The sequence below is a fragment of the Chlamydotis macqueenii genome, chromosome 1 (genome assembly GCF_036417535.1).
Source record: "Chlamydotis macqueenii isolate bChlMac1 chromosome 1, bChlMac1.mat, whole genome shotgun sequence".
Taxonomy (NCBI): Eukaryota; Metazoa; Chordata; class Aves; order Otidiformes; family Otididae; genus Chlamydotis; species Chlamydotis macqueenii.
In genome coordinates, this window is record NC_141556.1 from 94,923,287 (window position 1) to 94,947,579 (window position 24,293).

General features: G+C 38.7%; 1 protein-coding gene across 1 annotated transcript; it reads left to right on the forward strand.

The window, feature by feature from the left end:
• The first annotated feature begins 712 nt into the window (after nucleotides 1-712).
• Nucleotides 713-23,325, forward strand: ZPLD1 (zona pellucida like domain containing 1). Its single transcript, XM_010124604.2, has 10 exons — nucleotides 713-818; nucleotides 6,055-6,275; nucleotides 9,393-9,574; nucleotides 10,222-10,294; nucleotides 14,915-15,012; nucleotides 15,668-15,748; nucleotides 16,607-16,778; nucleotides 18,136-18,244; nucleotides 21,261-21,290; nucleotides 23,150-23,325. The coding sequence occupies exons 1-10, from the start codon at nucleotides 713-715 to the stop codon at nucleotides 23,323-23,325; spliced, it is 1,248 nt and encodes a 415-aa protein (XP_010122906.1).
• Nucleotides 23,326-24,293: the final 968 nt, after the last annotated feature.

Sequence of the window (24,293 nt, forward strand, 5' to 3'; positions counted from 1 at the left end):
ATTTTTGACAAAAGCATTTTTTTTTTTTGGTTGTGCTAAATACCTCAGGTGTTACACCTTGGAGTTTTCCTCCTAAGAGGAATTATTACTCAAGATGCTAGAAATTAATGTGTTCTTATCTCCTAGTCTGGTTGCCAGATACAATTCAAGTAGAAGCGAGTGTCTGTGCCAACTCTGTACATAAGCTCAATGCAATTGCATGCATGCTTCAAAGAACAGATTTTTGGCAAATAGATATGAACTGATTTTTATTCTTGGACCATGAGTCTGAGAATTGCTCAGCAGTTTATCTAAATGATTTTCAAGGACTTGGCTAAAATAAAACTATTGCTTTAAGATATCTTTCTCAAAGAATTTTCATACTGAAATGTCAAAAAAGCTGTTGGAGTTTAAATGTTTAAGCAATCCTAATCAATATCTTTTAGGGATTTTTTTTCCCCTTTTATTTGATACCATCCTTGAGTACCTTTTTTTTTTTTTGCCTCAAGTTATGATTAAAAGCTGTAGAAGTTAATAGAAATTACGTGTTACTCAGAAGTAGAGAAATGGGCCCTGCTGCCTGCAGACTCCTTCCCAAAAGCTTGTGAGCTTTATCCTCAGTTCCTTTGCTGGAGACCATCACCTCCCGAGTGGTGAAATGCCTGCAGTAAGCATCTTTAATACAATGAACAGATGTGTGTAATAACGACCTCCTGTTTTGCTAGGTTTTGCAATGGAACAGGTATGGTTACTGCTCCTGCTGACGATTAAAGTACTTTCAGTGACTGCTCAGTTCAATGGATACAACTGTGATGCTAACCTCCATAGCAGGTTTCCTGGTAAGTGTTTAATAGACTTTTTTTCTAATGGCTTCTTTATTGTCTTGGTTCAAAGCAGTGCTTATTTTTAAATACAGAACTTTAAATCTGTCTGAAGCCTGAGGTTAGGACTCTGCATTAAGTGAGTGTTAACTATCTCAGGAACAATGAAACTCTTCTAATGTTGTACTTCACTTTCTTCTTAATTGCGCGATGGGTCAAATTCAGCCTAGTAGTAATGAATACAACTCCGCTCACCTCAGTGTGGTTTGACCTGCTTTTGCCAGAGTTCTGTCCTGTCCAAGAAATTAATTAGAGGTCACATTGTTGGAAATGTTCTCTATAGATTTAAGAGTCTGAAACTTCTATCTGGGTTTTCTTTCATGTTTTATCTGAGTAAGAGAATACAATTATGTCCTTTTAGTGAAAGAAAAAAAATATATATCTATTCTTGAGCAAAATGAAGTAGATGGCAAAATTCAGTTCCTGATTTCAATGTTAAGTACTTGATTAGAGACAGGTGAAGCAATGGGATGTATCTATATACGATGTACACTCATGCTTCTGAGAAAATGGGAATTGAGTCATTTCAGGGGACATTAGATGTCTGTAGCTGTTAATACAATGAGAAATAGAAATGAAACTTCAGTCTTAGTGGCATGTATATCAGGCTTTACTCAGATAAAGAATGTTTTTAGTCTCTTACATTTCTTATCCTTCCTGCCTCAGTTGTTTCTTGGACAGAATAATAATAAAAAAAACCCATGAGTACTCGCTCAGTTGCATCTTGTGTTTTAGGTAGCAATTGAATTGAACTGTATAGTGATGAACTCTCAGTATCACATTACGCTGTAATACCTTTCAGTGTTGTTGCTTTCTGAATAATAGTTTGGATTTTTTTTTTTCCAGGAAGGAGCAGCTCTTTTATTAAACTTAAGTCAGCAGAAAGCCTAGAGTCTGTTTCCTGTGTTACCACCACACTGCTAGGTTCTGTGTTGAGATAAAGACCAGCAGTGGGTTTGATCCTTTTTCACTTAATTGATGTGAATATGAAGAGTAGAGAAATAAGACGTGCAAAGAAGACCAAATATATTGTCTCTATCTCTGACAAAATCACTGTTTAACTGAGTATTTAAGAAACTACTCTGTTCTCCTTCTTAGGTAAAAGTTTTACAGGCTTACCTCAAAAGTGTGGGTGAATTGTGCTTACCTGCCTCAGATTTACCTTTCATAGTTTTTTCATGTAATTGTTTTTCTGTTTCAGGCTTCTTGAGAAGATTGCAACAGCTAAAGGGGAGTTTAGATTCTTCTTTCTTTAAAATTTCTCTCTGGTCATTTTTTTTTTTTTTGCACCAGCCCCTATGCCAAGGTTTTCTATCTGCAGTGTGATATCTGTGAATTGAATCTAGCTCTTATTGTGGGTATTTAGGGGCCACTTGCAGTTCTGCCTCGTTAAAAAAGGGTCATATTAGATTCCATGTCTGTAAAATCTTGGAGACTCAGGAGAAAATCTGTTTAGGTTACAAGTAAACAGATTTTTTTTTAAGTAAATGCTAATCACCCTGCACTGCCTGTAGGAGCTGAGAGTTGAGTCCCGCTCGCTCTTGTTTGTGATCTCAGGCAGTAAAGAATCAAAGGCTGGAATTTAATCAAAATTCTTAGTGCTGATTTTGAGTGCTAGGAAAGAAAAATAATTGTGCTTGTTAGCTATGCATTTAAGATAGAGGTGAAAAACAAAAAAAAACCATTTTGTCCAAAAATTTGACAGGTATTTTCAGTATGCAAAGGGGACGGCTATGTAATGGGCTGGGGCTCGTGGAGCTGAGTGAGGCTGCTGGAACTCTGCTTTCTGGATTCAAGAACCCCAGAAGATGGGTGAGAGTGCCTCTGTGAGGAGAAGGGGCTTGCCCTGGCTACGCTTGTTTCCCCAGTACTCGGCTCAGACTGTGGCTTTGAGGGTGTCGGCCTCGCTGCCTTCAGAGTTCAAATGTAAGGGGAGTGGTGAGAGAGGCCAAAAAGGAGAATGTTTCAAAACAAGCATCCTCCACGCTGAGATACTGCTCATGGAATCTGGCGATGGATAAGACCTTCTTCCTGTTCTTTATTTGTTCCACATAAGAAATCTTCATTGTTTTCAGCTGAAATTTGAAACTTGGAGTGAGAATGGACTTTCTTGCTGAGGCCTGTGGCGTGTAGATACCAGACAAGCCATTGGGTTTTGAAGTAGTCTGCTCTTTTTCTTTAAATGCTGTGAAGAAAAGAAGTTGTCTTCAGCAAAGATGAGAAATTAAGCCTTCCTAAAGGAGCCTTGGAGCTCATCCATTTTTCATTTGTTTGTGCTTTTATCATTCTTTGCTTAGGTGACTCTTGCACAGGGATGGTGCTGCATAAATAGAATGATAAATAATCAGGCAGGACTTTAACTTTTGCAGTTTGTGGGTTTGTTTTAGAGTGTAGATGTGCAGTAGTCAGCAGAGCTTAAGGAAAAACCCTCATATTTTGTAGTTTGAAAATTCTGTGACGTTTTATTCCAAAAGCAAGATGTGTTCAAGAGAGTATGTAATAAGGTCAGATCCTGCAGTCCTTCAGAGAATTGCCTGGAGAAAAAAAATCTTTAGTTCTGCATTGCAGTAAAGCATAGCTTTTAGAAGGCTTTTGGGGAATAGAGCCATAGCAGTCTGGCTGTCTTCAGATAGGAAATGCACAGTTTTGATTCAGGGGGCTCTTGCTGTAAGTACGTACTGAGAACTTAGTAGAAGCTAAGAATATATTGCAGCTTTTCCACATACAGTATGCATTTTAATTCACTATCAAAGCAGTGATTTGATCAAAGAGGAAGCTCATGCAGAGAAGCTGGTTTTGAACTATAAATGTTTTTGCATGGCTCTTCTAGTGGAATGACTTTTGTCAATGGTGTTCTGTGGCAGACTCTTGTCCTCTACAGGTTTTTCACTGTTTGCTCTGGAGTGAGTCTTGGCAATGTGTGGAAGGGTACCAGAGCAGAAGTAGGCAGTGGAGCTGTCAGCATTTGACTCATCTTGCCATGAGTCCATCCTTGATTCAAGATGGTCTCTGTTACTTTAGTATCTATGTACCTCTTCAGCTTTACTCTCTTTTGTGTGTGACACTCCTGTGAGTACTGTTGTACCTATAGTACCTTGTGTCAGAAAGGGGCCAAGTGCTTTTGCCCCTATGGAAACTCTGTGACAGAGGTCATTATATTTAAGGCCCCATCAGCTGGATGACCTAACCTTCAAACCATTGCTCCTCTCTTACTCAGAAAACTGGACGCTTTTACTGCAGAAATGCAATTTTTTATTTTGTTTTGTTTAAACTTATAAATATATAGGAATAATATTTACCTTTCTAAATTCACAAGAAATCAACCAGATATTTAGCATCTAAAGGAGCATTAGATCTGTTTGCACCTAGTTTCAGATTAATTTCTGAACAAATAGTGTTTTTAATTCCAGAATAGACTAATTTGGCAACAGTACTTCCTTGTAAAGTTGTGAGTAGAAAAGGGTCAGTCTGGAAAGGTCATTTGTCCTCCTGTATAGCACAAAGCTTGTTTTTGTACTCATGGTCACATTTCCTTTAGTGTCAAATAAGAATTTTGCAAGTGGTAATGGCAGGTTAATAGATAAAGTAATATCTTGCCTTTTAAAAGGCTTGAAGTGAGTGATAAAGCAGCTCAGTTAATTTTATATTACATCCTGCAATTTGTTAGAATCTGTGCATTGGTCCAAATAAGTGCAAAGATGCACTTTGCCATTTACCTTTTTGTTCTGTTCCCTCTACTTTAGTATACCCCTTAAATGGATCATAATAGTCCTCATGTGGAGAATACCAAGGTGTGCTGCTTCTTGATCTTTGTATGTTATGTTAGTGGAATTATGTATATGTACAAATCAGGAGAATTTCATACCAAATCACTTCGACTCCTGTCTTGCCTCCAATACCTTTCTGCCCAAATTTACACCCAGTGAGTAACACTCATCACCACATTAGCACAGGACTGAGATTAGCCTGTTATTTCCTGCACTAGATTGTTTTGGTTTTAAGGCCACCATTAAAGCTGTCTAAATTAAACTGCTTGTGCTCCTGTACCATGAGGGGAGAGCTAGTTCATTGTAATGGAGATTTCATTTCCTCTCTGTTGTGACAATGCAGTGAAACAATTCATTTCGGCAAGCTTAATGGTATAGTATTGACTGAAGTTGTTCTGCAATTTTTAATAGCACTTAATCTGTAGGCAGATGTAATAAATGAGTTGTTATAAAAAGGAGTAATGTCTGTGTTTAACACGATGCTGTATGTCTTTCTGTAAAGCACTAGAGGGAAAACCCAAAATAGCCCCCCCAATCATCTACAGGCAGAGGGGTGCTTACAGAAAAGCTATGTTGTAGCTCTAAAGCAAAACAAACTGTTGCCTGTGCTTTTCCATTCAAGTACATAAAAATCTTCAGAACTTTTGAATGAAAGGTCAAATTCATCTGAGATAGGTTTTTTTTTTTTTTGCTGTTGTTCAAAAATTGATCAGTTGTAACAATTGCTGTTTTCTAGATCTTTTGTGTTGTCATAATGTACAGAATGAAAGATTGCAAGACGCGTTGTAGTATTGATCATTGTCTTTCAAGACCCAACTGTTTTTTCATTAAAGCTAAAGTTGATGGTTCTTTGAAAAACCCTCAACTTTAAAGGTATCATAATAAATTGCTCTGATATGCTGTTGATTGCACTTCAAAGTCTGCACAGCCTGAGACTGTGGTCTTGTACAAAGAGGACTCCAGACAACCTCAGACAAACATACTCGACTTCCATGCCAGAGAGGGCTGGAAGGCAGAGCTTGGCCTCCAGAGTTCCTCAAAATTGCTGGAAATTTCTGTCCCGGAAGGGGGCTATTTAGTCAGACTCCAAATATTTAACCACTTGCTGTTTTCCACTCTGCTGTAGTGCTCTAGTTTGTGTTCATGCTACTGAATGATTTGCTGGGGAATTTTGGAATCATGGTTTTGTTGCATGGTAGACTATGTTACCATATTAATTCGTTTTTTCTTTAGTGAAGCTGTAGAGTCAAATCTGTTCTTCAGAATAATGCAGTTCTGACCTTTACATTCCAATATTTTACTGTAACAGGATTCTAAAAATTGATTTGATCAAAACTTACAACACTAGACTAACTGCTACAGTAATTATATGGACGGTAGTTGAAATACATCTTCTTACAATATCTTCCCCTGTATTTTTCTTGCAGCTGAACGAGATATCAATGTTTTCTGTGGCGTACAGACAATTACTATGAAGATAAATTTTTGCACAGTTCTTTTCTCTGGTTATTCTGAGACGGATCTGGCACTGAATGGGAAACATGGGGATGCCCACTGCAGGGGTTTCATCAATAACAACACGTTTCCAGCAGTAGTCATTTTCATCATCAATCTGAGTACTTTGGAATCCTGTGGAAACACTTTAGTGGTAAGACAAGGTCAAAGTCAAATTGTAGCATGGCTGTTTATGCATAGGATCAAGTGAATGGCCTTGACAGCATTGTGTCTTTTACACATTGTTTATATTGTCTTGCCCAGCTAGCAACATATTGCATACATCAAAGAAAACCAGAGAAAGTCAGTGATTTGTAATCTTGATTGCTAATGAGAAAATGTGGTGGGACACACATTTGTCCTCTGATTAGAAAGCACATTTTTAATTTTAATTTTTTTTTGGGGTTGAAAAATTAGACTTTTCCAAGCCATTTTTAAAACTCTTGCTGAACATGCCTTAAATTTTGCTGAAACTTGTCAAATACCCACTTGAAAAATGGAAGTAAAATATTTTTTAAGAGTGAGTTAGATGAGAGTTATAGTCTGGGTATCTATTTCTGTGCTGTCATGAGAGGGGCTTGCTGATTGATTGACTGATCTTGTAGGCTCTGCAATAAGGTAGTGACTGAATGTCTCAGGGGAGATAGTATGGCCAGAGGGCCCAACTCACAGTAAACACCTCTGCTAGAAGTGCCTTGAGTTCTTGCACCTCCTTGGAAGATCTCAGCTCAATGTGGAACTGCCTGGCAACAACCTGCAGTTTTCATGTAAACTTGGAATGTTTCACACACACACACACACACACACAAAAGGCTCTCTAACCTATACACTCAATTAATGACAAAAAAGTCAAGATATGGGACTGAAATTCAGACTTCTATGTTCAGATCTGATCTCTTAGTGCATAGCTGTTCTGTGTTATGGTGTTTTGCCTGTTGGTGTGACTTCGGTGTCTACATTTTATGTTGCTGTTTCATGCATGAATAATGCACGTCTTTGTACAACTGATAACTAAATCTATTCCCTAGCTGTGGCTGAGATTTGGAACCAGAATCTGATCCGGGAGCTGACTGTGAAGTCTGTTTTGTGCCAGTATAATTTCATTTTCTTCAGTGAAGCTATCTCTGTCTGAATGGGGGAAGGGAGGGAGGTCAGGTCTCAAATCTTCTAAACGACGGGAGAGGAGTTTGTATGTACAGTTTGTACGTATATCACACTGTACAAGCAGTGATGACTTGTATCAATGTATCTATGAATAACTTAGAAAAAACAAGTGTAAAATTGTATTCTTTTTAAGGCTTATATTTTATCTGGAATTCTTACTTGCACTTGATACTTGCCAGTTTCTAGAACACCCCTGTTTTCTGTTGCTAATCATTTTGCAAAACTAGGCTGGAATGTTCAATGTGCTCTGTGACCTATTTGCCTCAGACTGAGTTTTCTTTTAAAATTTCAACAAAAAACAGTTCAGGAAGTTCGAGATTCTCTTTTCCCATATTCCATGAAAAGCTGTAGCACCTCCATGACTTGCAGTAGAAGAATTTGTCAGGAAGTAACTTTTTCTTGTTCCTGTGGAACTGGTCACATTGTAAACTCCCTGAACTTGCTATTTCATTATAATTGTAAGAGCTTGAGGTTTAGAAACAAAAAAAAAAAAAAACCTGAACAGTCTGGTAAGTCCAAATAATTGAAGCTCTCCATGAAGCTCCCCATAAGGCTGTACAGAATACAAAGACAAAATAACAGCTACTAAAAATATAACCAAAAAATACCCCTCATCATCTCCCAGTTAATGCATGCTGTGCCACAAACAAAGAGGATAAAGGAGCAGGGAGTATTTCTTATCATATTCCCCACACTGGAGTAGTACAATACCATGCATTTCTTAGCTGTTTCACAGCAAAGACCTTCAAAATAATTTTCAATAAAAGTGAAGGAAAGAACAGTTCAGGCAGAACTTGGGTAAAACCCAGGTCTGTCTGTAATAGAGCAGACACAACTTATTTTTTGAGGGGTGGGGTGGTGAGGAAGCTAAACAGCTGTAGTTGGCTATGCTACCTTAGTGCTCTAGCCTGTGTGTTTTAGGCAAGGAATAGATCCTAGGAAACTTGTTTTTCATAATTTTCCTGCCGTTTAGCAAATGATTAGGTATACTGTTGGCAAAGTGCCTGACTGTATCTATCTTCTAGCTGTTTTTTTTCTGTAACCAAAGAAATTGAAATACCTGCCGTGTATCCTGTGCTACTTAATGAAAAATGTTACAACTCGTGCACTTCAGGATGTTTCTTTAATAACGAAATGCCTTTTTAAGAAACTGTGTATTCTAAAGCTACTGAAAGCATCTGTTTTGCTAATACAGTTATACAAAAGAAATGCTACAGTGGAAGTCCAGTGCCATGCTAATTGTCCTTATTGTATATGTGCCTACTGAAAAAAGTAATTTGTGACATTTGTCTGCTGTTTTCAAACCACCCCCTTATTCAGATCAGTAGCTATAGGTGGAGGGAGGCTGGGCTGTTCCTAGGAGGAAGGGGAGTCCTTCAGCTTTCTGGAGAGCTGCATGTTATTGCTGGCCCTGCACACTGTGAGCCTAAGCAACAGAGGTTAGCACATGTCCAGGGACGGAATTAAGGTTGCATTGGCATTAAGGTTGCATTACTTTTCAGGTCTTGCATTTCTGACAGTGTTTCTTTGCATATAGTTTGTAATTTAGATTGAGATGCGTAATGTAGACAACAACAGACTCAAAGTTTAGCTATTTGGCTTGTATCTGACTACAAAGTACATTGGTTTTGATGTGTCAAAAACAAAGCTCAAGAGTGACAGAGTATTGTTTCTGTGAATGAAATTGCTTGTGTATTGACATTGTTATTGCATATGGAAGCTCATTTTAAGCTAATATTTTTTTAAATCTGTAATAGAAAAGTTCCTTCAGCTTTTCCCAGTAAGTCATGTGAATTCACTGGGAATACTCAGGGAAAAAAGTACCTACCAAAAAAAAAAAATACATCCAAGATTCATCAGATTTTTTTCAAATGTTCCTCAGGTCTGTGTTTTAAGAACAGGGCGAGCACTTGTGAATGGTATATACATGATTTCTGGGAGGTGAAAAACAGAACAGAGGGAACACGTTATTAAAATAAATTAACTTTTGAAGGATTTCCTGAAGGTATCTCTGGGTAAATTATGGGCTGCAGCATCAGTGTTCTTTGGTATCTTTTGTTCCACAGTTAATTTTCTAACAATAGTAATTTTCTATCTCCCTCAATAGGTATCGTCAGGTCGAGGTATCAATGCTTATGGAAATACCTCAGTGGTACAGATAGGCAATGTTTCGGGCTATATTGATACACCAGACCCACCAACAATTATCAGCTACTTGCCTGGGCTTCTGTACAAATTTAGCTGCAGCTATCCGCTGGAGTACTTGGTTAACAATACTCAACTTGCTTCGTGAGTGTGCTTTTCATTTGTATGTGCTTCATTTCCATGTTTGTGTAAGCCCATATGTATGTATACCTAAATATATGCGTGCCATAGCAGTGTTGTCAACATAGTGTTTTTCAGTTGTGCAAGAGAAAAGAGAAAGGAAAAAAAGCACTGAAAGAAGAGGTGATGCAAAAAAATATTTTGTAGCGTCATTGTATGAGATAATATAGTTTTTGAAGAGCTGCCTTAAATAATCTAGAAGTTCACTTAAATTTTAAGTGTTCTTATGACAAAATGATAGCAGAAAAAAAATGGATTTTTTTTGTGAAATAGTTTGTAAGCATGTGAATATAGAGTGCAAGAGAAAATATTTTCATAAGTAAACCTTGTACATCCTGAAAAGAGGATTCTTTCTTGTCACTTTGACTCTGCTAATTATTTTTCTAATTCGTGTTTTCAACAGTGTCCATTAGTTTCTGCATAGTTAAGGTTCTGTCAGTACTTCCATTATAAATTCCTATTTCTGAATGTATAACCCAAATTTATAAATTAACTCCTTGTGACATAACTGAGGTTTTATTTTTTTAAATCATAAAAAACACTGAGGTATGTGAACACACAAATAAGATATCTATCTTCATGATGGTTTTTGATTTCTGGTTCTGTTACAGGTCATCAGCTGCTATTTCTGTAAGAGAGAACAATGGTACATTTATCAGCACTTTGAATTTATTGCTTTACAATGTGAGTATAAAGCACAGTAGTATGACCTGGGCTAAACTAGTGATAGAATCAAAGAATGGGTTGGGTTGGAAGGGACCTTTAAACGTCATCTAGTTCCAATCCCCCTGCCATGGGCAGGGACACCTTCCACTAGACCAGGTCTCTCAAAGCCCCATGTAGCCTGGCCTAGAACATTTCCAGAGATGGGGTATCCACACTCATAGTGAGGAATTTCTTCCTTATATCTAATATAAATCTACTCTCTTTCAGTTTAAAGCCATTACCCCTTGTCCTATCACTACATGGCCTTGGTAAAAGTCTCTCTCCAGCTTTCTTGTAGGTCCCCTTTAGGTACTGGTAGGCTGCTACAGAGTGTCCCTGGAGCCTTTTCTCCTCCAGGCTGAACAACTCCAACTCTCTCAGCCTGTCCTCATAGGAGAGGTGCTCCAGCCCTGTGATCATCTTTGTGGCCCTCCTCTGGACCCTCTCCAACAGGTCCATGTCCTTCTTGTGTTGGGAGCTCCAGAGCTGGACGCAGTACTCCAGATGGGGTCTCATGAGAGCAGAGTAGAGGGGGAGAGTCACCTCCCTCGATCTGCCTTCTGCTTATGCTTCTTTTGATGCAGCCCAGGATGTGATTGACTTTCTGGGCTGCAAGTGCACATTGCCAGCTCATGTTGAGCTTCTCATCAACGAACACCCCAAGTCCTTCTCCTCAGGGCTGCTTGCAATTCATTTTATGCCCAGCCTGTATTTGTGCTTGGGATTGGCATGACCCAGGTGCAGGACCTTGCACTTGGCCTGGTTGAACTTCATGAGGTTGGCATGGGCCCACCTCTCCAGCCTGTCAAGGTCCCTCTGGATGGCATCCCTTCCTTCCAGTGTGTCAATGGCACCACACAACTTGGTGTTGTCAGTCAGCTTGCTGAGGGTGCACTCTATCCCACTGTCCATGTTGCTGACAAAGATATTAAATGGCACTGGTCCCTGAACCGACCCCTGAGTTACGCCACTCATCACTGGTCTCCACTTGGACATTGAGCCATTGACTGACACTCTCTGAGTGTGGCGATTCAGCCAATTCTTTATCCATTGAGTGGTCCATCTGTCAAACCCATGCCTCTCTGATTTAGTGATAAGGATTTTGTGGAGGACAGTGTCAAATGCTTTGCACAAGTCCAGGTACACAGTCCAATTCATCTCTGCACTATATGGATGCAAGCTGGAACAGCAGAGCAAAATGTAGACACATCTTCATTATTTGCTAATCCTTTCCCACAGGAAAGAACACACACAGTCTTTTTGTCCTGTATTTATACAGTTCCTCAATTTACAGCTCTGACTTTCAGGTTGTAGTACCACATAACTAATTAGTTGTACTAACAGTAATTATACTCCAAATTGCATACTTGTGTTTGCATTTATTATTATGTGCGTTTGTGTGTACAAATTACTGTATATATGTCTCCTATGAGGACAAGCTGAGAGTTGAGGCTGTTCAGCCTGGGGAAGGGAAGGCTCCAGGGAGACCTTATAGCAGCCTTCCAGTACGTAAAGGGGGCTTAAAAGAAAGATGAGGAGAAACTTTTCAGCAGGGCCTGTTGTGAAATGACAAGAGGGAATGGTTTTATAATAGAAGGAGGCAGATTCAGACTTGATATAAGGAAAAAATTCTTTACAATGAGGGTGGTGGAACACTGGAACTGGTTGCCTGGAGAGGTAGTGGATGCATCATCCCTGGAAACATTCAAGGCCAGATTGGACCAGGGCTCTGAGCAACCTGATCTAGTCGGGGATGTCCCTGCTTCTTGCAAGGGGATTGGACTACATGACCTTTAAAGGTCCCTTCCAACCCTAACCATTCCATGATTCTATGATTGTACTGATAGAGAGTATTCTGTAGAATTCTGTAAAAGTATTTCAGACCTGTTCCCTTAGCAATAAACTGTAGCACTTTTACTGGGGTATTTTTATGTTCAAGACTTATCAGAGTGTTTTGATCTTCTGTAATTGTAGTGAGGTGGTATGGGATTTGTTCCAAATATGTAGCCCGCTGCACTTGTTGCCCCATTATGTGGACTTTCAAGATCTTAAGGGTTAATAATTTTAAAAGCTTTTGACTAACACTTCTTCAATATGTTTTAGATAATTTAACTTGAATATGCATTATGGTAAAAGCTTTTACTACGTAAATACAGATGATGACAGTAAAACATGAAAAATGCACGGACCTCTGCTTAACATTAATCCCTGAAATGATATTTTTGTGTTGATTAAAATTTTTATTCATACATTTTAAATACCTGATTTAAATATCATTTTTTCAATCTATCAAGCAACATTTTTGTAAATTATGAATCTGATTTTTTTTGCGTTATTATTCATGCCATCATGACGCTGAGTTATAATTCATGCAACTGATTTAAAAGTCAATGCTTTATGCTTTGAACATAATGAGCTATAAATATTGAAACAGGACATTTTCCAAAGGCATGCTTAAAAAAAAATCATGTTTGTTTGACAGAGCAAGGCTCCAAATAACAACCTATAATCTGTGAAAATGAAGATTATACTTCTCTCACTTTTAAATAAACCTGTGACCAAAAGACAAGGCAGGGTGAGGGTAGCCAAATTTCTCAGTCAGGACAAGCATTGACTGACATGTTTGCTGTCTTTCAGGGCCCAGTTCTGCACACAGTTGGGTATAAATGCTATTGATGCTTTTATTGAGTATGGTTTTTTTTTCCTCAAGTACTATGTAACAAGATAGGCTTTCATCCTCTGCACACTCCAGTGAGTTTACAGTTTGACCATGAACAGTGGTGTCCTATCCTTCTGATTTCAGTCTTGTTACTCTCTCTAGTGAGTAGCACTAGCATGGGTAATACTGCCAAGGCTGGTGGATTCAAGTGATGGATGTGCCGTTCCAGTTCATCTCCTAGGGCGGGGTGTACACACAGACAGCTTGTGCATTGCCTGCAGTCTGCCTGGTTGGGAGTGCTTCTTGGGACACCCATGGTCTTGTGAGCTCTGATGCTGTGGGCCCACTTGATCCTTCCAAAGAGTCCTGGTTTTGGGAGGGGCCTTGAGGCTCCTGTTCACCCTTGGTATTGGTGGGGAGTTGTGTACAGATGTGGCCCTTGACTGCGAGCAGCCATGCTTTCAAACTTTAGCTGTTATTTCCTAACACTGACTCTTCATCTTCTCAGCTCACCTCCATTTTCCATCAGAAGGTGATGTTCACATTTACTTTGTGATGTTAGTGTGTGTTATCATTAGGAAAGACGAGGAGCCATTATGACAGACTCAGAAGTAGTTTAATAGCAAAACATTTAAGGGGCTTTCACAGAGCCTAAGTGGCTATGTGCTTTTAGGCCTTCCTGGATGTGTTTGTCTAAATGAATAAAAACTACTTTTTAAGAAGAGTAGAACAAATATGGAATGCAATAGTGAGGGACTTGCTGTAAGCTTTTCAATCAGTTTGTAAAATGTGACAGAGCTATGTGCTAAAGGAATGTATAATTTTTAAAGAAGGCAAACTTACCTGATCTCACTTGCATGGATCTTCAAGGACTTGCTCTGTGTAAGTCGCAGAGCTGGTCTGTGTGTGCATGTCTATGTCCCAAGGCCTCTGATGCTGCCAAGAGTGAATATTGGGTATGCTGTGAATTTTGGCATTGTTCCCTTTGAAGAAATCCTTGATTTATGTGCTTAAAACTTCTTGGTGCTGTCGGTTGCTGCTCTTGGTCTTGTCTGCCACAATGAACCTGGTCAAAGTTCTATTCAACAAAATTTTTCTTAAGTTTTGAATGTTTCAGCCTCCTTATAGGAGGTCTCAATTTGCTGAGTCCCTGTGCTTTCTGGATCAGCAACCTATTTAAGATAGGTGACTTTACCAGTAAGTATATTTTGATCTGCTGAATTAATGTCTGTCACTGAGATCTGTTTCATGGCATTGTTGCTAAAATTACATTGGTGGTTCAGCCTTTGAACAAGAAACCAATAAAACAGCTATATCTATTTAGTAGTATAGGAGGAATTTGTTATACACAGCTTTCTTGAAACATGTTTTTAAAAAATATTGGAATTTAAATGAAAATGTTACTTGTAGTCTTCAACAAACTGACTTCTACAGAAATTACATTTTGCATAATGGAATGTGTCTCTTCGCCAAAACTACAGCTTACACTATATAAAACCCTGTGGCATTGCTATCTCCGCTAAATCAAATAAGCTTAACAGCCTTTCCCGGGAAAGGGCACACTGTAACAACTCAGTTAAGCTCCTCTTTTAGAAAGCCACAGTAGCTGCTACGTTTGCCTTTAGGCCCTGGGAGACTTACTGAGATGTCAATGAATTATATTTGTTCTTTAATCAGGAATCCAACCACTTCTTAAAATCATAAATCGATTCCCCAAAACAGTTGCGTAGGATAAGGTAAGTCAAGTGTTGTTGGTCTTTGCAGACAAACTTGTAGGTAAATGCTCTGGCACTGCTTTTTGCTTCTTCCCTTATGGAGGACAAAGTAAATGATTGTCCTATATAGAAAGGTCAGAAAAATTAGATAGATGTTCAGTCTGGGATGCTGATGAGTTGTTACAGTGGGATTTCTAATATACTGAGGCAATGTTTGTTTTTCAGGATTCAACCTACAGTCAGCAGCTCCTTATTCCAAGTGCAGGTTTACCTTTGAAAACCAAAATATATGCAGCTGTAAAAGCGACCAACCTTGATGGCAGGTACCATAAAGGATGTTATTTCTTGTCTTGCTGGCTATTCTTGTCAGCTCTTGGTATTGCAAATTTTTCTGATTTAGAAGCAAGTGTCTTTCGTCATAGACTTTGGTATGTCAAAATAATGGTTTATGTTTGGTAATCACTGCCCTCAGCTGGAGAGTATCAGCTCCTTGATGGTGAATGCATATCTTGCGGCTGTCCTCACCGTGAAAGTTTCCCTGAATTATACTTTTAAATTCTATGTTGCTATTATTTAAGAAAGGGCCTCTGTAAGGTCAAGTGAGAAACTCTAGGGGTTTTAAAAGTGGGATGATTTTGATTTCTGGGCCTGTGTGGATGTGACTTCTGAGACGCAGTATATAATGTGTGTTGTTATGGTGGTTGATTTGCCTGAAGCCAAATGATTTGATTTATAGTATTCTGCTGCTATGCTGTGCTGTTTAGTTTTGGAAGTCCTGGAAAGAAAGAGGTGATATATTGGGAGTGCAGGATGACTTTTACATGACCTGTTAAATACAGTAACTCAGCTTCAGTGTAACAGCCTGCATTATCAGTTTGTACGCGTGCATGTACTGTCTTTTAATCTTATCTCACTCGCTCTCCTCCCCTACTCTTAAGCTGCCAGTTCCCCTCATCTATAACTTTGCTCCCTGTGCAGGTGGAATGTTTTGATGGACTACTGTTACACCACGCCATCTGGTAATCCTAGCGATGATGTTCGATATGATCTTTTTTTCAGGTAGGTCCTGTGCAAACCCGGTGTTTTGTGGATCCTCCCTTTGAAAAGCAGTTATAAATCTCTCCAGTAGTGGTGTTCTAAACTGCCTGGAAAGTCTAAGCAATATTAGCAGTGAGGACCGAGGTCTGGGCTTACAGATAACATGTCAAGACTTATCTTGTTTGTGAATATAAACACAGAAGCAAGTGCAAAGTTGTAAGAATTATAAAGGCAGAGAAGCATATATCTAAAATGTCTCTACCAGAGATGCCATAAACACCCAAACTGAATGACTAAACTGACCTTTATCTTACCAAAGGAACCATTATGGTGAATGACAGTGATATAAAACATCATCGACTCCAGTTTAGGAAAGCAGTTAGGCAAATGATTAAAGATAAATAGATGCTTCTGCTTCTAGTCCTGGTAATAACATCTATTTGAATTGGAACTTTGAAAAACACCTTGGCAATATCTCAGATTAAATCTTATCAGTGATGGTTGCTGGAGAGATACTGTCTGCATTTGGAGTTACTTGTCTATATCGGTTAGCATACCTGATTACTTTTTGCTTCAGTTTTCAAGTTTCTGTGGGTTTTCAAGTTTCTTTGGGCACTGGAGTTAAATGGTACCTTGGTTATAGCTGTGATGTTGCAAAACAATACATAATGTTTTTGTAGGAATGCCTTTCAGCACAGGACTGTGCAGCCTAGCAGGCAGATTGTGGCTGCCCATGTTGGACATTAGGGCACTGTGTTCTTTTCCAAGGAGCTAAAGCACTGAACTTGATGCTTAGGTTATCTTATTCTCAGCTAAGAGCTTCAAAATGCTAATCACGCAGCTGCTCATCCTAGTTTTAATCTTCTCTACAAAAACTAGCTGTGACAAGGACCCGCAGACAACTATAATTGAAAATGGCAAGAGCCAAATGGGCCGATTTTCCTTTGAGGTGTTTCGCTTTGTGAAGCACAAGAACCAGAAGATGTCTACGGTCTTCCTTCACTGTGTGACAAAGCTGTGCAGAGCAGATGACTGTCCCTTTCTTGTGCCAGTAAGTTTTAGTGGACGGAAGTTGCTGTTAATTATCTGGGTATAAAATAAGCACACTGGAGTTATTCTGCATCCAAATGCTGTAGAAGTTTGGATGGCACACACAAAAGTGACTGAAGTAAGAATGTTTTTGTGTCTGAAGGAATGTGAAGCAACCGATGAATTATAGGGCAATGGATATTGTCATGCAGAGAGAGACTAATACTTGACCTGCAAAACAAAGGTGGTTGAACATGTGAGAAATGACCTCTTTGCCTTTTGTTCCTTAATCTTTAAATGTAACAGCTCTGAGACAGCTTCAGAGCTGATATTCTTTGTACAGCATCTAAGAAACAAGGTATCCGCAGTCATAGTGGATGAATAGAAATAACTTAGAGTAGAATTTATGGACAACTTAAAGCTATATTAAGTGCCATTATACTGAAAAGGGAAATTTGAAAGTTTCTGATGGTGGAAAAAAAAAATTACTACATCCCCTGTAGTTTATTACCACCTCCCTTGTAGTTTGGAAACAGCTGTTTTGTTGAAGTTCATGAAGTTATGTGAATTGAAAAATTATTTAGTTTTAGGAGTGTCAGAAACAATATATTTTGAAAATGGAAACATTTAAATAAGCATATAAACAGTGTTCTCTATCGATGCTATCAGAATGCAGTATTGTTTCCTACTGAATAACTTACCATTTAGAATTTAAAAATGCTATCAGTTCAGTATACTTGTGATGTTTTGTACATTATTTTGCACCTTTATGTTACAGTTTTAAATAATTCATTGGTTCTATTGAATTTATATTCTGAGGGTTTTGAAGTTTTTCACAAGAAGTTGGAACTAAAGAAATGCTCTTGGTTGAAGCACACTTGAGTTCCCAAGATTAAGGCAGATGATGAGTTAGGGGTATTAAAGGTGGATTTCAGACGATAGAGTGCTGGGGATTGTTTTAATGTGGGTCATTGCCATTTGGAACTCCATGGAAAATGTGTGAACTTTAATTCAAGAAGCTTGCTAGAATAGGAATTGTAGCATGTTGTCTATCCCTAGTCAAGCAAAACACATTTGTTGGGGGAAACTGTCTGTAAACAAAGCTTTGGGAAATTAACTATTGAAAAATTAATATACTCTAAAATGAATTTTGTACACAACAGCAATGTAGTTCTGTAAATGGAGTGAAGCAAAATACAACGGGAAGCAAGGCATTTGTAAGATATGCTTCTAGGCAATATTGCAGCTGTTTTTATGGCAAAGTAATTTAATGCATGCTAAGAAATAAAGTTATAAAAGAGTTTACATTAGAGGGAAGCACAGAAGGACAATAATTCCATTCTACTCTGAAACTGTCATTGTTTTGATTAACTGCTCAGATTTGCAGTAACAGAGAAAGAAGAGATGCTGGTGGGAGGACGACTTGGAGCCCTCAGAGCACCTCTGGCAATGCTGTAATCTCTGCTGGCCCCATCATTACAAGGAGTGGTAGGAATGAGCAAACTTTTTCTATGGACTGCAGAAATTTCAGAAATGTGGGGAAATATTTTGCAGTTTAATATATGTTTTCAGTGACTTAAAGAACGGATGGATTCTCCATGAGTTTGGATATTTTTTTTCCCTACAGAAATTCTGGGCTAATATTTCTGTTTGACTCTCACATGCTTCCTTCCTATCCCAGTAAAATCACTGGGATACTGGAATACTATTATGCATATAAGGTCATTATAAAAGCCCAAACTCAGTGGGTTGATTTCTTTTTTTTTGGTCAGATTTCACTGAAGATAATGGAATTGAAGGCACTGTGTTCAGTGTTGCAATTGGATTTGGACAGCTAATGAATATTCACTGTCGGTTTCTTTTCATTAGTTCTTCAAGCTTCACCTGTGGGTTTTTAAGTGTTGCATAAAATTAATACATGCTATGCTTAGCCTTCAGCTATAAGAAAGAGATAGGACAAACACATCGTAAATTCTAAATAGAGTGGGCCAAAATCCACTCCTTTAAATCCAGGGTGAAATTTCATGATTTCCATTTTTATTGCTAAAGTTTTTTTGTTGTTGTTTTTGTTTTAGAAAAAAAAAGCAGCTCTAAATGCAACCTGCAGTCTCTGAACAGGATTTATGTGACTGCTCTTGACAAAATAATAAAAATAAAATATTTGAAAAATATTTAAGAAATTCTGTTTACGAATATTTATAACTAGTTGCGGTAAGCAACTATTTTCAGCAGTCTTAGATTTAGAAAGCTGAGATAGGACTGAATCCTATCTAGGAAAAATAATTGAAACACTTGAGAATAAAATCCTTCTTTACATGCAAAGTGGTTGTGCCCATGTATACAAAGAGAACAACTGGCCTTCCAGAATAGGGAACTATCTAGCAGGAGACCAGTTTTAGAACAAATATCCTCTGTTATAAGCAACATTTCTGCAATGAAAATGAGTATTTTTTTTTTTCCTGCAGTATACATGGTCCCAACTGAGTTGCTACTATGTGATTAGTCAAGAAAAAGTAAAAAGAACTAACTTCAAAGTTGCATACATGAGTACTTGTGGGAAATGTATGACAGATTTGCTCAAACATGTAGGCTAGAAAAATACTGCTTTAGGCAAGGAATGGAAACTAGAAAAGACCCCTATTAGTTAATATAGCTTATGATTCAAATGCTGTGAATGCTATTTTTACGATAAAAAAGGATACTGATCAATTACCATTAAATACTAAATAACTTTAAGCAAACAAAGATTTGTATACGGATGTTTAATGACTCCAGAGAAAGGATAAATTATTTTATACTTTCTTGACAACTGTTGAGAGGGTTTTTTAAATGAAAACATGAATAAGACTGGAAAAGGAAAATAATAATTTTTTAGGTGTCTTCTACTTGAGATAGGTGGCTAAAGCTTTTTAGCTTAGACGTATTTCTGCATCTCCATAGTATGCTTTTTTGAGCATCCCACTCCTGCAGACAGAACAATGGCTTGATGGAAAGTAATCTGAAAAAAAAAAAAAAAAAAAAAAGATTCACTTCTGAACTCTGCCACAAATTTCCTGAGTGGCACTGGGCAAGTCCCTTAATCTGACTTGCATTTGACTTTTCCATCTGGAGCAGAAAGAGGGAGTTGGTATTTCCTCCCACTGTCCCTTCTCATTGTGACAATAAGCACATTAAAAATATGAGGTTCATGAATACTATAGCCACAGAGAGAAAAGAGGCAAGATAATGGGAGGACTTGAACAGAACTACCTGGTTTTGGATAAGGAGTGCCGGGGTGCAGTGCTGGCTTACTCTGGTGCGATGCGGCATGGAGGTGCTTATACTATTTCCAAGGATAACTCAGGTCCAGCTTTAGTATGGGTACATTTGTACAGAGCCCATCAAGCCTGATGCACCTGACTCACCATAGTTTGTATGCCAGTATTAGGTCTGCAGTTGTACGGATGCACAGCCGCTCACTTCCCTTATTTAGGTTGGCGTTGCATCTGCCCTGCGGCTGGTCCTGTGCACAGCGGTGTCTGCAGAGGCACCTCAAGTTAGCCAGATCCTCCCTATTACTCTAGTCACCAGCTGTTCTGGAGCAGAGCTGTTTGCGCAGTTACTTTGATAGGAGCTGACTGGTGCTGCTGCAAATAAGTAATGGTCCTTCTCCTGTGTATTTCTGAACTCTTATTTCTAGCATTTTGTTATTTTCAGAGAAACTTTATTCTTGTTTGTTAATCTGAAATAAGTCATTACAGGAGACGTACACAGAAGAAAATGTTTCAGTCTCTGTGTGTAGAAACAAAGCAGGTACCTACTTGTGAAGGTGAAATTGTGTAGCTTTTGATGGATGTCTCACTTTAACTTAGAAGGCAGCTGCTCAAAGCAAATGTAGGCGTGAGCTGTGCTTACAAGTTGCACAAAAAAGTAAAAACAGTGACAAGAAATGTAGTTCTGAGATGGATGATGGTAAGCAAAAACTGAAGACAAAATACAAATGTTTCCCTGAATCTAATGCCACTGTGTAACTGTCGAGAGAAAATTGAGCATGGGGAAAGGGTATTTTTGTAAACATTTATGGTCACTGATGTATTTTTTTTCCTTGAAAAACTCTGGTTAATTTTTTTTTTGTATATAAATCTTCTCGTAATATGATTAACAGTGAAGGGATTTGTGTATAATATCATGCTTATAGTTGTATTTTTATTGAAGGACAGAATAGAACTGACCACCTCTTCAATTAAGAGGTTCCTGCATTAAGGTGGTGTTTTTGGAGTTTTGCCACAGAATACTAAGTAACTTCATATTGATGTGCGCACATTAAAAATGAAGCAATGTCGTATAATTAATGTTGTTGTCCTTATTCTACTGAAGATGTTAAAAGCTACTAGTTAATGTTGCAAGTATAGCTCATGTGTTTTGAAAATAAAGCTAGGACTATTGACTTTTGTGTTGCAAGGAGGGGAGGAAGTAGGCAGAGGTATTTGTAAAATATAATGTATCTCGGTTTTGTTTTAAACAGATGAGACACCAACCAACAACTCGCAACTTGGTAAGTTAATCGGAATTCCACAAAACATAAGAGGGTTTGAGTGCAATGGAACTGAGGAGATGAACCATTTTGATTGGGATCTATGCACTGAGCTGGAATGTTTTTTCTTTTTGGCTTGTTTTTGTCATTTTAATGAGTCAATACTGACATGCTATAAAGAAAGCAATTGGTTTATCTGGAATGCTCAGTTTAATTTGTGTACCCAGCCCCACCAACATAGCAACTTCTGATTCTTGTGGTGGAATTGAAATGATAGTCTGCTACTATGGCATCCAAGGGTGAGAGAACATTGCAACTGTCAGATGCAAAATCAGACTTAAGCAGTAAAATCTGCTCCTGCCATGCAGGAATAGAGCAGCAGAGTGGTTGTTATGGTGCAGTCCAGCTCAGTTCACAGCTCAGAGTCAGAAGAGCTCTGCTTCAGCTCCTGTTCTCCTGGCATTTAATCACACAAAAAGCATGTGTAGAAGCTGCGATAAAACTTGTGCTCTGCTAGGGCATTGAGGGAAGTAGGCTGCGGGGGAGATCAGGTCTATTAAGTTTCAAGATGCTGCTTCTTTGGACGCTTGGAGGACTTGTTTCAGCCTGTCTGTTACTGTTCTTTGCTGGTAACAAGGAGTAGCTAATGACCTAAGAAAGGATGGTCAAGGTAGTCAGGTGGTCCACTGAGCCATTCCACCTCTTACTTGTTCACAACAGGACTGAGTGGCACAAGCAACCTATCCTGTCCTCTGAACCCTAATACTATTTGTTCCCTTCTTTTCTCAACTTAAACCACATAAAAGCAGCTACCTTTCTTTCCTGGCATGGAAACAAAGTTCTTCCTGTAATGAATTGTTCCCTAGTGTGTTCCTACCCATGAGTATCATTAATAATAATTTAAAAAAGCAAATTCTCCATTTGCTGCACACAGCTTGCTGTGTTAATGGCTGCTACCTCTCCTTCTCATCCAATGAAAGCAGCAGCAGCCTTTCCTGTGTCTGTTGCTGTCCTAGTAGAGAGCATAGAGGTAGAGCAAGGTGGGATTACTGCTGTAGTGGAGAGAAGACAAGTAAGGTCAGAAGGCAGCAGTGTTGAGAAGGAGAGGGCATCCTGATTAACAGAGCTGACTATTTTGAGCTTGAGTGAGGAGGAAGGGATTGATGATACTGAGGACAGGTGGCTGCTTCTGGAAGCAGCAGTCTGGTTTCCCATGTAGAAGCTGTGCTGTCATTTCACCTCACTCTCCAGCACTGGTAATGGCAAATACAGCTCTTAAACAAACACACATTGGTGCTTTGGGTAGTACTTGCCACTCAAATGGGATTTTTCCCTGCTGCTGGAAAAGATGGTACAGGCTGGATATGTGTGTTCCAGTATCCAGGAACTGGTCCATTAACAGCCTGTTGAGCTACACTGGGTAATAAATACGTATGTTTTCTCTTTTCTCTGAGAACTGAGAGGCTTGTTAAGAAGCCTTGAGATGTGGATAATGATATCAGGGGAGAAATCCTTTCATTAACTTGGTTAGGCCACAAATCCTTATACCTTTGCCTTGATAGTTCTTGGGCAGCAGTAGTCTTGCCTTAAATAGCACGGGTCAAGATTGTTCACTAGCATATGAGGGAATTATGCCTTAGAAGTATCCTTACTGTCTTTATCCCCCAGCATGATGGGTAGTGAAAGAACTAATAACTATTTTCAAAGTACACTTGGATAAGCTTTATCCAAGTAGACAGATACTAATTCTAAAGTGCAGTTTTAGTCCCTTCATTGTAATTATTCTGTATCTAGGATGTTATAATGGAAAGTCAGAAGTGTTTGTCACTGTTGAGAGATTCTAACCAGATCTCATCTGTACATTTTTGTTCTCCTTGCAGCTCATCCAAACGGACCTCCTTTCCAGCTGAACTCGGTCACCAGTGCACTGATTTCGGGCATGGTCATCCTAGGAATCACAAGCATTTTCTTCTTCGTATGTTCCCTAACTCTTCTACACAGGAAGTGGCCCAACAGTTCAGTCCTGAGTGGCATCCGAAACCCCATTTTCAACTGAAAGTGATTATTTACTTGCACTTTTTCTTTGGTGTTGCCTTTCTTGTCCATGAAATATTATTCCATTACAAAAAGATTAAGGCAACACTCCAGCTGTATCCAGCTTATATTCCAGCTCTTCTGTACTTGTAGATTTGCTAGATGTTGTTGTGTAGGTAAGCAGCAGTGATATTTGTAACACTACTAGAAAATGATGAGAATCTCAGTTGTCTTTGTGATCAGACTGTATGACATTATGCCCATGGGTGTACCAACAATAGAGCTTGTGTCTCCAGCTTCCCAGTAAGGTCTCAAAGCTGAAGATGCTGCAGGTGAGAACCTTTCCAAAGTATGCCATTCTTCTACAAAACTTGAAACATTCAGAAACATAAGTTCATAAACACCTACTAAGATAAGGATCACTTCTATTTTGTCATGGTATTTTCCACAAATTTGAAAAAACCAGTCGTGTCTCAGGAGGAACTTGTTTTCATCCATCTTCGCTAAAAATAACCCCAGAGAGACTTAAAGTGACTTCTGCATTTCATTTGGAAATGTTTACTTATATATTTCTTCATTGAATTGTGGTGATAGAATGTGAAGGACATAATTTGAGTGGATATCCTTGAGTCACATGATTTAGGGCAAACTCCAGTTGGTCCCAGGAAACAATGCTGCTGTTCTTGAGATGGAAAAAACTTTTTCCAACAAAATCATTGAGTGAGAATCAGTGAGAGCTTTAAATCTAACTAATGTTCAGCAGAAAGTTAATTCTCCACAGAATTGCCACATCTGCAGCCTTCAGTCAGATTCTAACCTCGGGAACTGATCCAAGGGGAAAAGTATTCCTTTCCCCCTGACTCCTTGAACAGGCAAGCTAATACAAACAAGTAATGCCCAACCTTTCCTCATACAAAATGACAATTTGGCAGTTGAGTAAAACTCTCATTAATATCCTAATTTGTAAGAGCCAGTTTTGCCCCATGATTT

Bases quoted from the DNA above. Each gene is read 5' to 3' on its own strand.
- ZPLD1 (XM_010124604.2), top strand. From the start codon at position 713: ATGGAACAGGTATGGTTACTGCTCCTGCTGACGATTAAAGTACTTTCA. The intron at 6,276-9,392 runs GTAAGACAAGGT...CTCCCTCAATAG, and splicing joins CCTGTGGAAACACTTTAGTG to GTATCGTCAGGTCGAGGTAT. The intron at 9,575-10,221 runs GTGAGTGTGCTT...GTTCTGTTACAG, and splicing joins AACAATACTCAACTTGCTTC to GTCATCAGCTGCTATTTCTG.